Genomic DNA, 15,816 nt, shown 5'->3' on the forward strand with positions numbered 1-15,816 from the left:
CTTCAGAAACTGAAACTTATTTTGGTGTCATATGCTTTCAGATTTAGAAAAAAATGTTTTCATACTGTTTGTAGATTCCTGTTTTCCATGACTAAATGTGGTTTGATTCAAATTATTTTTGTAAGTTGTCTGGAAAGAACTGTTTTCAAACAGAAAATAGACACATGAAATTTTCTCTCTGTTTTATGAAACTATTGTCCAGGGTTCATACTGGATGTAAATATTTTTTTCTTGTTGGCTTCTGTTCTTTTAAAAGAGATCTAATCAAATTAGGATTCTGTTAATAAAAATTCATTACATCAGGGTGGCCAGTATTGAATTGAACATTCGTCATACTGAAATCTAACACAAAATCAAATTATATAATCCAAATTTATGAGAAAATATCCAGGCTGGTTTGTAAAGGTGATTTGTAATAAAACATAGTTGAGCATAGGAGATCGCATTGTATTCACTATGGTTTCTCACAAACTGGTATGTAATATTTAATTTTATATGTAGGTATAATTATGCTTTCACAAATTATACTGCATGTAATGTTGTGCATATAGTCACCATTGGCTTTATCATCATCTTATTAATACTCATTTAAGCCAAATAAGTACTTTAAATGCTCATTTTAATAAAAACCAAATGGTGATTCAATTTTATTAAAACCTATTCTTTATCCATTTTATTTTCTTATTTTAATTTGGATATTGAAATGAATTAGATGGGGTAAGGCAGCAGAGGGTAAGAAAACAGTTGCAGTAAAAAGATCATTTAAAAAAATCACTTAGGTGTTGGTGAAATCTTATGGTATACATATTGCATATTTGTTATATTGCCCTGGATTAAAAATGAAGGTAAAAAATTCTCTTACTGTAGTTTTTTGTAGTTATAAAATATTGGTTAAAAAGTAATATGTAATACCCTAATGAGAATATAACTAAAGAAGTGGTATATGGCATCAGTTGGTTATCTTACCTCCCTAAATATTTGTTCCTTTCATTCTTACTCTGGCAGGTTTTAATTTTTTTAATGTATTTTAATCTTTTTTTTTTTTAAGCTCTCAGGGCCACTGGTTCTTCTTAAGGTGAACAGACTTGATTGTCACATCATTTCTTAGGATAGGTGACAGTCTAGATTATTAAGAGTTATTGTAGCTCTGTTTTGTTTGCCTTTTCTTAAATACTTTAAAAAAATTACTGAGAAGGAAGTTAACATAATGTAATGCTGCTACGAAAGCATAGATTAATCATACTACATATGTACTGACTGATACCCCTTACCTTCTGAAATAAACCTTTGCTTTTTATTTTTTCTTTGGAAGATAAAACTCCTTCACTCATTAGTCATTAGTTATTTCTTACCCATTTTCTACCTCTATATCATAAAAAAGTAGAAATGAAAAGGTTAATGTATAATATTAAATATCTCACTCCTCTTTTAATTATTTTTATTAAGTTCAAGAATACGCCTGATATTCCCTCACAAATACTGGTCAGGAGTCTGCTCTTGCGCATGTTAGACACAGGCATGTGCACAGTGGTGCACACAGCAGAGTTGGCTGCAGCTGACTTGTAGATTTTCTTGCAGTTTAAGAGAACTTTAATTAAAATGAAACCTGTCAAGAGTTTGAAACATTGTATCTTGTTTCTGTTGAGGTACATTTATTTGTAAAATGATTTTTCTGTTTATAAAGTGGTATTGTGTTGACCGGATGTCCACTAACATTACATTGATACCTGGAAACCTTTGATGGATGTTACAAGGCTGTTTTTTTTTCCTCGTCTGAAGAAGCTTTCATATTTCTAATTATGTCCAGTGTGAATTGGTCATTTACGTGTTATTCCTTTGTGCTTGGGTGTACTTAATTGAAATATTTTCCCATTTGCTTTCTTTATAACTCATGTATTGTAAATAGGTACCACATCTCTGCTATGTCAACCAGCCAGAACTCTATCTGTTCTTTTTTTTTTTTTCATTTAATCACTGCAGAATAAAAAATACTCTTTTCTTGAAAATTTTCACCAGATAAACAGGGGTCAAGTAACTCTGAAAGTAATTTTTAATTATACTTTAAAAATAAAATCACATTACTTCTCTGTTGTCATCATTTATTTTCTGAGACCGTATCATATGCTTAGGAAATGACATTTTAGCTCTAGTTATTTGGAAAATTTAAGGTTATTTATGTTATCCAGCAGAACGTGAAATTATATTTTCAAATCTTTGGAAATCCCTGAGTGTTTTTTTGTTAGGAAAATATTATATATCAAACTGTCTTTTCTTTTTTAAGCTTCTGGTGATATTTTTCTTTGTTTCAGCATATAATCAAGTTTCACAGAGCGTCTAAAGCAAACAAGAAGCCAGTACAGTTACCTCGGGGAATGGTGAAGTCACTATTGTATCAGATCCTAGATGGGATTCACTACCTGCATGCTAACTGGGTGTTGCACAGGGATTTGGTAAGTTGAAATATAGTTAGGTTTAAGCCAGAAAGATGCATTTGGAGTTGGATGATTTTTTAGTTGTCTCTAGATATCAGTGCTATACAGGCCTGCAAACCTTATAGAGGAAGTGGGAATGCTAGTCTCAAAACTAGCCTAGCCTTGTGCTTTTGTGTAATGCATCCTGCTTCTTGACATACGTTAAGCTGGTGCTGAAGAGGTGAAAGAGGGCACATTTGTTTTGCTAAGCTTTCGGGGTTTTCTTCAAGTCTGTAAATAACGTATTGGCCTGCTTTACATTGAATATTATATGCCAGGCAAACTCTAGAAGTTGGTATGTTTATGAGTAACTTGAAAATAACCCTTTGGAGCCTACTGTATCCTAAGTTGTATATTAGAAGAGGAGCATTCATCTGCTTATTTTTAAACCCACTATGTTAGTAGCAGTCTCTCTGCCAACAGCCTTTAATAATCATGATTGAGTACATTATTGAGTGCCTTGTCATGTTAAGCTGCAATAAATTTTTACGAATTTAGAAACTTCAGAAACTGACTTTATTTTTATTTCACATGGCAGAATAGTTTATGCCCTTTTTAAAAAAAACCCATATAGCATTAAATTGGTGATTAAATGGTGCATTGTTCATTAAATCTTCATAGATTTAAATTATGTAAATCTCAAATTCCCCTTTTCCCCTTTCATATTGCGTAATGTAGTAACTCTAGTAAAGTGTGCCTTCATTTCAAACAATTATAAACACAATACTGGAAGTGATGACTTGGTCTCTAGTCACATGTGTACATTAGGAAAAAACCCGTCGCCAACTTGGAGGTGGAGCTGCTCTGCCCCTCACGCAGATATTCTTTCCAGGCTGCTCTGAATGCTCTCTGCATTCAGTCTCTGGCCTTCAGTCAGGTGTTTTAGTTTCTAGTTCTTTCATCTGTCTTCAGTAAATCTTGAAATAAGTTTAGTGGTAGTTAGTTTATCTCCAGTTGTCAAATCTAGAAACCATTTAGAGTAGGACCGATATAACACATCAGAAATTTGGTTGAAATAACTTTTTCCCTTATGCAAAAAATTTTCCTTTATTTTTAGTAGAATTAGGTTATTTTATTTATAAACAATGAATTTATAGAACATGAATGTGAAAAATCCTTTGTCGTGGGCTTCCCTGGTGGCGCAGTGGTTGAGAGTCCGCCTGCTGATGCAGGGGACACGGGTTCGTGCCCCGGTCCGGGAAGATCCCACATGCCGTGGAGCGGCTGGGCCCGTGAGCCATGGCCGCTGGGCCTGCGCGTCCGGAGCCTGTGCTCCGCAACAGGAGAGGCCACAGCAGTGAGAGGCCTGCGTACCACAAAAAAAAAAAAAAAATCCTTTGTCGCTCTATGAAACTGAATATAAATTTCAGCTTTTAGGAGTAGAGTGAACTTAGGGAAAAACTATTACTACTTTTGAGTTACTGACCTTTTTTATGATTCTAAAAGAATAGAATCTGGTTTTTCCCCATAGAGTTAATTATGCTACGATAACGCTACATTTTCTTTCTAATGTAAGTATTTTCTCATCACTAAAATATGTATGTTCATTAGATGAATACAAACTGATTTTTAAACCAGTATTTAATTTTTATGTTAATGTATAATATACCTGAACTACTCACATTAGTATTAACTGCAGTAGTGAAAATAATTTCAAAGTCTGATTTCTTTTGTGTCTCTCTTGGGAGAGCTCTTTCTATTGATACGGCCAGAACAAGTTGTCTTTGGCACAGAGACAGTATAGAGCAGGTCATCTCAGAAGTCTCTGTTGGTGGTGTACCAGGAGACAGATGCAGTGGAGCAGTGCACTTAGGTGCAGGTGACAGAGGGATGCACTGTCTGTAGCTGATTTAAAAATAATAAACAGATGAAAAGTAGTTACTTTTGAAAAATTTATTTATTAATTATTCTTGGCTGCGTTGGTTCTTTGTTGCTGCCCACGGGCTTCCTCTAGTTGCCATGAGCGGGGGCTACTCTTCGTTGCTCTGTGCGGGCTTCTCATTGCAGTGGCTTCTCTTGTTGCAGAGCACGGGCTGTAGGTGCGCGGGCTTCAGTAGTTGTGGCACGCGGGCTCAGTAGTTGTGGCTGGCGGGCTCTAGAGCGCAGGCTCAGTAGCTGTGGCGCACGGGCTTTGTTGTTCCACGGCATGTGGGATCTTCCCAGACCAGGGCTTGAACCCGTGTCCCCTGCATTGGCAGGTGGATTCTTAACCACTGCGCCACCAGGGAGGCCCGTTACTTTTTATTGTTACCGTATGCTGGCAATTCTGAACAGTATCAGTGATAAAATATTCCTGTTCACTGAAGCAAACCGTTCCTACTCCTGTGCCCTTCTTGATATGCCACTGCTCTCTGTTTAAAAGTGTGTTCATCCAAAATATTTTGTAAAATGTAAGCGGTTGTTTTTCTGCTGCTGCCTCCTTTGGCTTTCCCATCTGAAGTGTGGTTTCCTGTATTGTCTGTGCGTGACTTCTTAGTGATCCTTCCAAACTCCTGACCCTTCTGTGCATCACAGGCACACTGCACCATCGTCTCCTTAAAACGATAACCTCTGTCCCAGGCTGGATCTTACTGTTTCAGGTACCTGCCTCTTGAATTATTCTTCAGTTCTTGAAGGAAAGATTCATTATCATAGTTTTTTAAAAAATATGTGCTCACCTTCCTGCCAGCTGAAAATTAAATTTTGGAGTTTGATATTATATAGTTTTTCAACGATAGCTACATAAGATATTCATATATGGAGTAATCAAGTATTTACTCTGAAGAACATTCTTTAGAAGCTGTATGATACGCCTTTTTTTAACCCCTTCTCAAATAGTTGTTATGATTTGCGGATGAGATATTTACTCTATGAGAATGAATATAATTACGAGTTAATTATATTCTTTGCTCCTTTCAGTCAGGTTTAGATGAAATGAGGCGATACCAACCTTAGTAGATCTATGTAGATATTTGTTTGTTTGTTTATTTATTGGCCGTGCCACATGGCTTTCAGGATCTTAGTTACCCAAGCAGGGATCAAACCTGTGCCCCCTGCAGTGGAAATGTGGAGTCCTAACCACTGGGACCACCAGGGAATTCCCTACATAGATTTCTAATGTTAATAATTGAACCAATTGGTTAAGTTGCTGACTTGCCACAAGAAACTTCATATTAAGGTGGATAATTGGCATAGACAGCCTAAAAACACCATTTGAAAGTAGCCCAGAATGTTACTGAAGCTTTTGCTTAATAGCATTGGCTTTATTATTAACAGAAATACTGATTTGAGATGATAGAGTTATGAAGTTCTTTGATATAGTTGTTATTTAATAAATAAAGATTAATTTTGTCACTACTAATGATTATGTAGTAGCAGATCAGTAACTCAGTAACTGGGATCTGTCATCCTTGGCAGGAAATAGAGATCTAATAATTCTGGAACTCTTGTTGGGCTGAAGGTGGTAATGTGTACACATGTGTGGATGTTTTAAGAAAAACGGGCTAGAAAGGAAAAACATTCAGTATTTATTTTGTGAGATAATTTATGAATCCAAAGTAAACTTTTTAGTTTTAGAGCATTAAAATATGTATGTATAAGTTGGTTTGCTTATACACTTAATCTGTTTGCTGTAAGTAGAGAAAAATAAAAACAGAGGTGTGTGTAAGTTAGCTATGTTGTTTCCTTTGACTACACCCTTCTCCTTTCTTCTTTTTTCTCCTCTCCTTGGAAATTAAAATCGTTTGACTAATAGTCTGTAGTCCTGGTTCTGGCATTACCATCTGTATTAATCAGCGTTCTCCAGAGAGACAGAATGTGTATATATTAGAGAGAGTGAGATTTCTTTTAAGCAGCTCCCTCAGGCAGTTGTGGAGGCCTGGTTAGTCAGAATCTGCTGGGTAGGCTGGCAGCTTTGACAGACCCAAGGGAAGAGGCGTAGTTGAGTCCAAACTCAGTCTGCTGGCAGAATTCCTTCTTGTTCATGGAGGTCAGTTTGTTTTATTAAGGCCTTCACCTGGTGGATGAGAGCCACCCACGTTATGGAGGGTAATCCCCTTAACTCAAAGTCCACCCATTTAAATGTTAATCTCATCCAAAACCACCTTGACAGAAACATCCAGGATACTGTTTGACGAGACACGCAGGCACTGTGGTCCAGCCAAGGTGACAGATAAAATAAGCACCCCATACAAGTCGGTTAGCCAAGACGCCCGTTAAGGTAATGTGAGAAAAGGCATTGCTGGGTCACGTCGTCCATCCACCCCACCCCACCCCCGTTATCTGCTGTTTATTTAAAATAGGAGTGTTCTGTTGGCTTAAGGAATACTAAGATTTTTTTGCCAGATACCATAAAGAGAAACTAAGTGTGAAATATTATGAAAGCTTCAAATAAAGATATGTTTAAGTGACTCAGAATAAGGAAAGGTTTGAGATCTGTTAGCCTGATTGTATTGAGTTTGGTGATTTTTTTCTGAGCCCAGTCTAGTAAAAAACTTGAAGCACCAAAATCATATTCGATACTTTTTGTGTAGAAGCTAAGTTTGATTTGGCAGTAGTGACTGAACTCTTTCCTGTGAGAGGTAGTCCTCCTGGATTGAGTTAAAGCACACGGACAGAGTGTGAGAAGTTCTCACTAACAGTGACTCCATTGTGACCTGTGTGAGGACATCCAGCCAGTTTACTCTATCTGGCCTCTTTCAGTAGAACTGATGTTTTGTTTTTTTGTTTTTTTGTTTTTGCGGTACGCGGGCCTCTCACCGCCGCGGCCCCTCCCGTTGCAGAGCACAGGCTCCGGACACGCAGGCTCAGCGGCCACGGCTCACGGGCCCAGCCGCTCCGCGGCACGTGGGATCCTCCCGGACCGGGGCACGAACCCGTGTCCCCTGCATCGGCAGGCGGACTCTCAACCACTGCGCCACCAGGGAAGCCGAGAACTGATTACTTCTTAAAAAACTTTCAAAATTTAGGGATGGTTTTCTTGTGAAATCGTGAAATTTCAAACTCAGTTAATTTTTCTTTTCCTAGGAGAAATTCTGTGATAGATTAAGAATTTGAAAAACGCTTGTCAAACGTATGCATGCTGGTGTTAGTGAACTAGAGATTAAAAACACCAGTACAGGGCTTCCCTGGTGGCGCGGTGGTTGGGAGTCCGCCTGCCTTTGCGGGGGACACGGGTTCGTGCCCCGGTCTGGGAGTATCCCGCGTGTCGCGGAGCGGCTGGGCCCGTGGGCCGTGGCCGCTGGGCCTGCGCGTCCAGAGCCTGTGCTCCGTGGCGGGAGGGGCCGCGGCGGTGAGAGGCCCGCGTACGGCAAAAAAGACCGAAAAAAAACACACCAGTACAGTCTGACTCCAGTCTCCTTTTTTTCTTTTCTCTCTTTCTTTATAGTTATTTTCCAGCCAACCCCAAGGTTGCCCTGCCTTCCTGAATCCCTGCTCCCTTCATCTCCAGCATCTGAAATTCTATTCATCCTTTAAAGCTCTGCTCCTGCTACCTCATCAGTAAAGTGCACCCCTCTTCCACCTCCACTCCCCCACTCCCACCCCAGTCACACTAGCTGGGAGGGAGAATGTTTACTTCTACACCCTGTAGCAGTTACTTTGAACTACCCCTGGGGCACTTGCTAGTTTTGGTAATTGTATGTCCTCTGTTTGATGGTAAGTCCTGAGGGCAAAGACTGTGACTTTGTATATGTTTGTATCCTGCCCAGCGCTTAGCAAAATACACATTAGTGTATACAGTATTGCTTATATTTGTTGAATGAATGAACTAGCCCATTTGTAACAGAAGCAAAGTGGCCTCCAAGGTTATTCTCCATAGCTTATCTCTGGTATTACCTGATGCTGGTCCATATCTGCAGACACACAGAGACTCTGCTGTGTTTCTTCCTTTTACTCCCTCTTATCTCTGCTGTGATTCAGTGCAGTGGAACAGTGCAGAAAAAGTTCTTTTCTATTTATACTACATTTTAAGTCCTTTCAGTAGCCTTCCTCTTTCCACCTAAAAGAGCTCAGCTCGCTCTTAGCAGTCAGTTCAGAGACCATTCAGCTAATGATACTGATCTGTTGACCTTTTCCATTGCACTCTTCCTCTACCCCATATTTTTGTTCCTCCCACTGAGACCTATTTCCTGGCCCTTTGTCTGTTCTGATGTTCTTCTCTTCATGTCATTTATTTTTTCCAATTTTCCTTTAATCTTAAGGGTCGAACATTTCCATCATAGTTCGTTTACATCCCTCACTTTTTTTCAAGAACATCTTAAAGTACCTTCTGTGTGAATTATTCTTTAATTGTAGGTGAGGGGCCCATACCTCCCTTCTCCTATACATCCCAGCTGTTCTGAACTTGCAGCTCTCATGTTTCACTTTAATACTACATTTAACTGACCAGTTCATTACTAATCACAATGTAAATATTTAAATTTCTAGCTAATAGTTGTTCATTTTAAATTTTCTAGTGAACTCAATGTTGGCTGAATTTTGTGCTTTTTGTTGAAAATATTCATGCAGTGTATCAGATATACCATAGAAATGATTTACACTCAAATCAGACTTGTATTTAAGTAAGTATTAAAGACTTGGGCTTTTGACATGTTTCCTAAGGAACTTAATAGAAAGTGGAGAAGTAGTTATGATGACTGGCCTATTTACCATTAATTTTCGTTAAGTATATATCAGGTTCTCATATGGTCATTAACGTGTTCTACTTTAAAAAAAAATCTAATGTCCAAAATTTCATTTGAATTATTACCTTAATGGTTTTATCATAGTGTTAATTAACTTGGAACTACCAGACACATAGGGTTGTATTTTTGTCCTGTGGCACTAAGTGGATAATATAACATAGTGTATTATATTATATACTATAATATAGTATTAAGTGAGATATACTGTAATATAAGTTTCCACTGTGTTGTTTTCTTTTTTCATTTAAGCTGAATTACAAGGCTGTATACAAACTTTGGAGTGTTTTGGAGTATTACAGCTAGCTGCTAGTTTGTCACTCCTGCCCTAAACCAATTCAAAGTAGTTTTTTTGGGGGGGGGGGTATAGCTCAGTGGCAGAGCATTTGACTGCAAAATAGGCTCTTTGTTTTTTTGTGTGGTTGTTTGCCATAGTAAAATTTCCTAGAAAATAAATCTTCGTAGAGATTTCCTTTGGAGTATCCCAGTGGGGATGTGCTATCATGTGTAGTATGTGATGTGACATAGCCCAGTGGGCCATTGCATAAACGTATTTAAAAGATGCTGGAGCTATTTCAGAGCTTTAATCTGACTTATTAAAAACAAATCTGATAGTGCCGCTGCCATGCAGTTTATTTTAATTATACTGGGTAACTTGGAATCACTTGGTGCGGTTTTAGCTGTTTGGTGAAGGATGAGTTGGTTTCCTGTTCAATACAGTCAAAATCTTGGAGTGAGCCATTGACTCAAACTCAGTTTCATAGGGCCTACTTTATGAAGGCACCTAGTTATGTATTGATGGTAATGTGATGAATTATTGGGGTATTTTGGATCTGATTCTTCTTGAGTGAGATTGCCTGCTTTATTAGTTTTTGCTTACTAATACTAAAGTTTGCCCGCAATGATATGGTTAGTTGGTTTGTTGGGTTTTTTAGATGCATTTTCTTTCTTTTTTTTTTCACATCTTTATTGGAGTATAATTGCTTTACAGTGTTGTGTTAGTTTCTGCTGTATAACAAAGTGAATCAGCTCTACGTATATATGTATATATATATATATATATATCCTCATATCCCCTCCCTCTTGCGTCTTCCTCCCACCCTCCCTTACCCACCCCTCTAGGTCGACACAAAGCACCGAGCTGATCTCCCTAGATGCATTTTCTTATTGACTGTTGAGCTCTGTACAATAAGTGGAAGACTCAGAAGGAAAGATTAAGTGACCTGATTCTGGTTACTTAAGAGAACTGTTTTCAAAGCTGGGTCACTGAATTTAGGGAATTTTTCCTCTAGATCAATGATTTTTAAATTGCAGGTTGTAAAAGCCATAAATGAGTTGGGAAATCACACAACACAACCAGCCTTTTTATTTTTTTAATGGAGTAGAGTAGAATAGAGAAAATATCAGAGTGCATCATATGTCTTGAGGGAAATTATTGTTTCATGAAACTTTTGTTTCAGTTATACATGGGTATATGTGAATGTGGTCATACAATATTAAGTGATTTTTGTTCCTGTGGGTTGTGTTCAAAAAGGTTTGAAAGCTGCTGCACTAGACTGTTTCCCAAAAGGTCCTTGATATGGTTAGGAAAAGAGAACATCAAGGAAAAAAAAGTAGTCAAATCTTTAGAAAACACTTTGTCCCAAATTATAAGTACTTTAATGTTTTATGCAAATTTCTTGACATTGATAATAAAATATTTTGAATAGCCGTAGCCCTGTAGGAAATATGTTTTTCTAAGTAGGGTTTATTTACGAGTAGGAGAATTTCAGGCAAATTTCACCTTCCTCCTTTAATACCTTTCTAAATTGTCTGCATAGTTTGCAGTTAACATATATTATTGTTATATGGAAGAAAACAGAGGAAGATTCTATTTAGTCTTTATTAAAAGTTCACACATAATATTGAGTGTGCTTTAGTGTATTTATTTTATGGTAGAGGATGATTGCTATTAAGAAAAAAAAAAGCCATGCATACACTTTTTTTTCTGCCTAAAAAAAGAGGACAGTACCTTCTTCAGGGTAAAAAAAAGAAAAAAGAAAAAAAAGAAAGAAAGAAAAAGGCAGAAAGGACCCTGCCACTGTCCAAATGCTGAAAGAGGCAAAGCAACAAAATAATTGACCAGCTGGGAAGAAAGGAGCCTGCGTTCTTGGCCTCTGTTCTAACTGCTGTTGCCCCTTCTCTGTGCTTAGCTTCCTTGAAATGAGTGTTGGGAATATATTAAGCATGTTTCTTTACAACAGAGCTTTTTTGAAGAAAAATGCTTTGTGACTGTCAGGTTTAATCACTGCTTATTACTTGAGATTTGCTTCATTTACTGGGAGTGAATGAAAGTAAATAAATCTCCAAGGATTTACTCTAATTTTCTTATTTGTCTAATTGTATAACTAGTAAGACATGTAAAATTGTGATCATAAAATTTAGGCTTGAAGATAAAGCATAGGTTTTATTGATAAGAATGGGTTAAGGCAAACTTAAATGAGGTTTGCATTAATTTTAGTTAACATAATGAATTGTGTTTATTCTATAGTATATTTACTTAAATGACCAATTGGGCAGTTTTCTTTCTTGGAAGTATTTGTTTGTAAACAGTCTGTTTGATTTCTTGATATGTGCCATGTTTGTGTAATTTTGATATTGATGTTGAGCATACACAGTGAACTGCGTTCTATTGTTTTACATAATGGAAAAGTGGCCTACTTAATTCTACTGTATAGCACAGCTGCAAGTACCGTACCTGCTTATATGGGCAGATTACAAGTTGATTATGAAAATATTATGTTACTTAGTTTGCATATTGCTTCTAATCTACTTTCTTTAGAGTCTGAGTCTTTTCAGACACTTTATCAGCACAATGCTAGAATCTTTTAAGTCAGATTTCTCACCAATCAAGAACAGATATTCTAAATAATTTAATTGAGTCTTTAAAAAAAAATGGAGTGTAAGATAATATCTTTGAGTAATCCTAAAAATTGACTAGAAGTAGAGGATTATCTGAGTTTTAAGTCACATACATTGGTATCTTTTCTCTTTTTTTAACATAAAATGGAGCCAGACCTGTCTTTTCATCTCTTTGATAGAGAGTCATCTGAAGTATTAGGACTGTCTGGCACATAATAAGTGTTCAGGAAGTGCATTTTACTTCAGTCCATCATCACATTGCCCTAGAACTATGAAGCAGTACCTTAGGGGCGGGAACTTTATCCATTTCATTTACTGCTGTATCATTATTACCCAGAGTAGCACATATTAGCTGCACAATAAATATTTATTGATTGAATAACTGGATTCTTATCAATGCTACCTTCAAAACATATCTCAGATTGAACTACAGTAAGACGGTCCTATAACTGAGATTTGAATGTGGTGCAGTTGGCATTGGTCCCAGTCATCTGACCAGTGTCTTTTCTCAAATAAGAGTGACCTGTAGTGCTTGTTTTCAGGGAGAAACAGCTGTGGGAAGAGACAGCCATGAAGGGAAGAGCAAATTAGCAGAGATTCTGGAGTCCTCCTAATGTCTCTGGGTCAGTGTCTCTGGGTCAGTCCAATGAACAGGTGCCGACTAACAGGGAGATTCCAAAACCCCTCACTGCCAGGATATGGATTTGGATTTTCCAGGTGGACTTCCAGGTGTGCTCATTCGTGAATTCCTGTTCATTAACCCTACAGTAACCTGACCTCCCAGTTCATACAGTTCACACAGTTGAGTTTTTTGCAGTCCACTTACTGCCTCTTGACTTTGCTTCTTATCATTTCTGTCACTACTGTTCTAATCCATGGTACCTGGATTACTGAAAAAATGTCCAAGTGAATCTTCCCTACTTGCAGTCTTATGTTCCTATGGTCCAGTATCTACATAGCAATCAGAATGATCGCTCTAAAAAGCAAATCACACCATGTCATTCCCCTACCTAAAGTTCCTCAGTAGCCTCCTGCTTGTGAGACAGGTGTACTCAAAGTCTATCCTAAATATTTATTATATATTCTTGCTGCGAAGACTGGAGAGCTGCAAGCTGCAGCATTGTTTTATGTATCAGTAAGATAGAAAAAACATGCTGGCAACTTGACTGTCATACCATGGAGGTTATAAGACAGAACCCAGTCACAGAAATATTAAAATTTTAAAAGGAAAGTAAAAATACATAAAGTGCATTTTTCCCTTGACATTTGGTAATGGTAAGTAGCTAGGACTTAATTACTAGTGCAGTGGCAAATGATTGAGGTAACTGTTTTTCTGTCTTTAGTAAGAATTGTTAAGTTTCATCATTATGTGTGATGTTTGTTCTCGGGTTTTGGTAGATACCTTTTATCAGGTTAAAAATGTTCCCTTCTATATCCAATTAAGTTGTTTGTTTCTAAATCAAGAATTGATTTTATTAAATGCTTTTCTTCATCTTTTGAGATGGTCATATGGCTATTTCCTTTAATCTGTTAATATGGTAGCTGACATTTATAAGGTTTTATTTCAGTTTTAATGTTGAACCATCCTTGTCTCAGTGGGATCAGCCCTACTTGGTTTTGATTTTCTTTTCTCCAGTTGCTGTTGGATTCCCTTTGCCAATACTTTATTGTGTCTATATTCTCAAGTGAAGTTGGTCAGTGATCTGTTTGTACTCTTTTTTTTGTTATCATGATTATACTAGCCTCAGAAAATGATTTTAGTCTCTGGAATAGCTTGTATAATAGAGGAATTACTTATTCTTGAAAGGTTGGTAAAAGTCATCTGTAAAACTGTTTCTGGTGCATTGAAATGAGGATGGATGATTTTTGACTATCATTTAAATTTCTTTAATAGTTGTTAAATTATTCTGGTGTTCTACAAAACCCTGGATAGAATAAACATTTTAAAATAAATACAAATTACCGTAATTGACCCTGGAAAAAGTAGAAAAACTAAATGGACTGGCAACTATGGAAGACTTAAAGACATTTGTCACAGGGCTACCTCTAAAAAAATGTAACAAATGCACATTTTTCACAGTTGCTTCAACCATGAAGCAACAGTTAATCCTGCATTATATAAACTGTTCCAGAAAGAAAGTTTCCTTAATAACTTTGTAGGAAGAAAGCATAACACTGACACAGACCTAATAAAGATAGTAGGTCAGTGTCATGTATAAATATTTATGCATATATCCTATATAAAATATTAGCAAATAGTATCCAGAGGAATGTTAAAAGAATACTACTGTGCTCCAAGTAAATGAAGTTCATTTCAAGAATGTGAAGATGATTCAATCTTTGGAAACCTATTAACAGAATTCATATTAATAATGCTAAGAGAATAACACTGTGGTTATCTCAATAGTTATAAATATAAAACTTTTGCAAAATTCAGTGTTTGACAAAGTTTAATATTCATTTCTGATTGAAATTCTTTATAAAAATAAGGAAAGAAGAAAACTTCTAAGCATAAAAAGTGTACATACCAAATCAACAGCTGTTATCTTTTCTGTTACCTTTTGTTATCTTCTCTGTTCTAACCTTTCTGTTACCACTATTATTTAACAATGTCCTGGAACTTTTCTGGTCTAAAAGTAACCTAAGTAACTATGATAGGGGAGGCTAAATAAAATAGGATCAATACAATAGTACTATGCATTTATTTATTATTTGTTCACTGTTGAGTGAACAAATACAGGAATCAAAAGAGCCTTTCTGGGCTTCCCTGGTGGTGCAGTGGTTGAGAGTCCGCCTGCCAATACAGGGGATACGGGTTTGTGCCCTGGTCCGGGAAGATCCCACATGCCACAGAGCGGCTGGGCCCGTGAGCCATGGCCGCTGAGCCTGCGCGTCCGGAGCCTGTGCGCCGCAACAGGAGAGGCCACAACAGTGAGAGGCCCGCGTACCGCAAAAAAAAAAAAAAAAAGCCTTTCTAGGATATTTATATAAATGTAAATAATATAGAGAAATCTGGAATTATGTCCACCAAAATACTTGTAATGACCTAACTCTGTGAGGTGAGGTTTCAGATAAATTTTACTTTCTTTGTACTTTTCTGTATTTTAATTTTCTACAAGATGTGTATTTTTATTACTTTAACTCTTAAAAAGCTATTGCTAATAATAAACAGTTTTTTAATCAATAAAAGGCATAAGTAACTAGAAGCTAGAAAGGTGATCAAAAACAATTAGGGGCATTTCATAGGGAGATGTAGAGAAATCATCTTGGAGGTATTATCCAATCATGCATGGTTACCTCACCCCCCAGAAGTCTTCAGTTAAGAATCACTTCAGTTGTGAGTCACTATTAACAGATTATAGTGTTAGCTGTCATTATAATATATTTTGGACTTTTAATATATCAAGCATCGTATTAAGTCTTCTATGTGCATTAGTAACATTTATCTTTGCAACGCTAACTTGTCATTATTTTTATCCATATTTTATAAATGAGAAAATGGAGGTGAAGGTCATAGAACTAATAGCTCATAGCATCCTTGATTTTCTTTTAGCCTGTTCTCAACCATTTAACCATACTTCCTCATCTTCTGAAGAAGTCTGTTATATTCCTCAAATGTTTAGGGGAAGAAAAAAGTTGAGAACTATTGGTCTAAAGTCTGTGTCTATTCAAATATAGAAAAATATTATAGTATCAGATAAAGTATATTTTATTTCAAAAGACTGAAACATATTTTGTAACAGCAGAATGATTAAAATAATGGATATACACCAAAGAACTTACGG

The 15,816-nt window shown here is 36.8% G+C and overlaps 1 protein-coding gene across 5 annotated transcripts in view; it reads left to right on the forward strand.

Annotated features, from left to right (window-relative positions):
- CDK8 (cyclin dependent kinase 8) overlaps positions 1-15,816 on the forward strand; it is a 105,511-nt gene that overhangs the window by 65,061 nt on the left and 24,634 nt on the right. For 4 of the 5 annotated variants that reach the window (XM_082859462.1, XM_082859463.1, XM_082859464.1 and 1 more), the window contains one exon: positions 2,310-2,450. In XM_082859462.1, the coding sequence (XP_082715588.1) occupies positions 2,310-2,450 (141 nt within the window). Of the gene's footprint in view, positions 1-2,309; positions 2,451-15,816 lie in introns of those variants that run through there. The other variant, XM_082859466.1, reaches the window with a different exon arrangement.

This window comes from Leucopleurus acutus (genome assembly GCF_964270905.1).
Source record: "Leucopleurus acutus genome assembly, chromosome: 18".
NCBI lineage: Eukaryota > Metazoa > Chordata > Mammalia > Artiodactyla > Delphinidae > Leucopleurus > Leucopleurus acutus.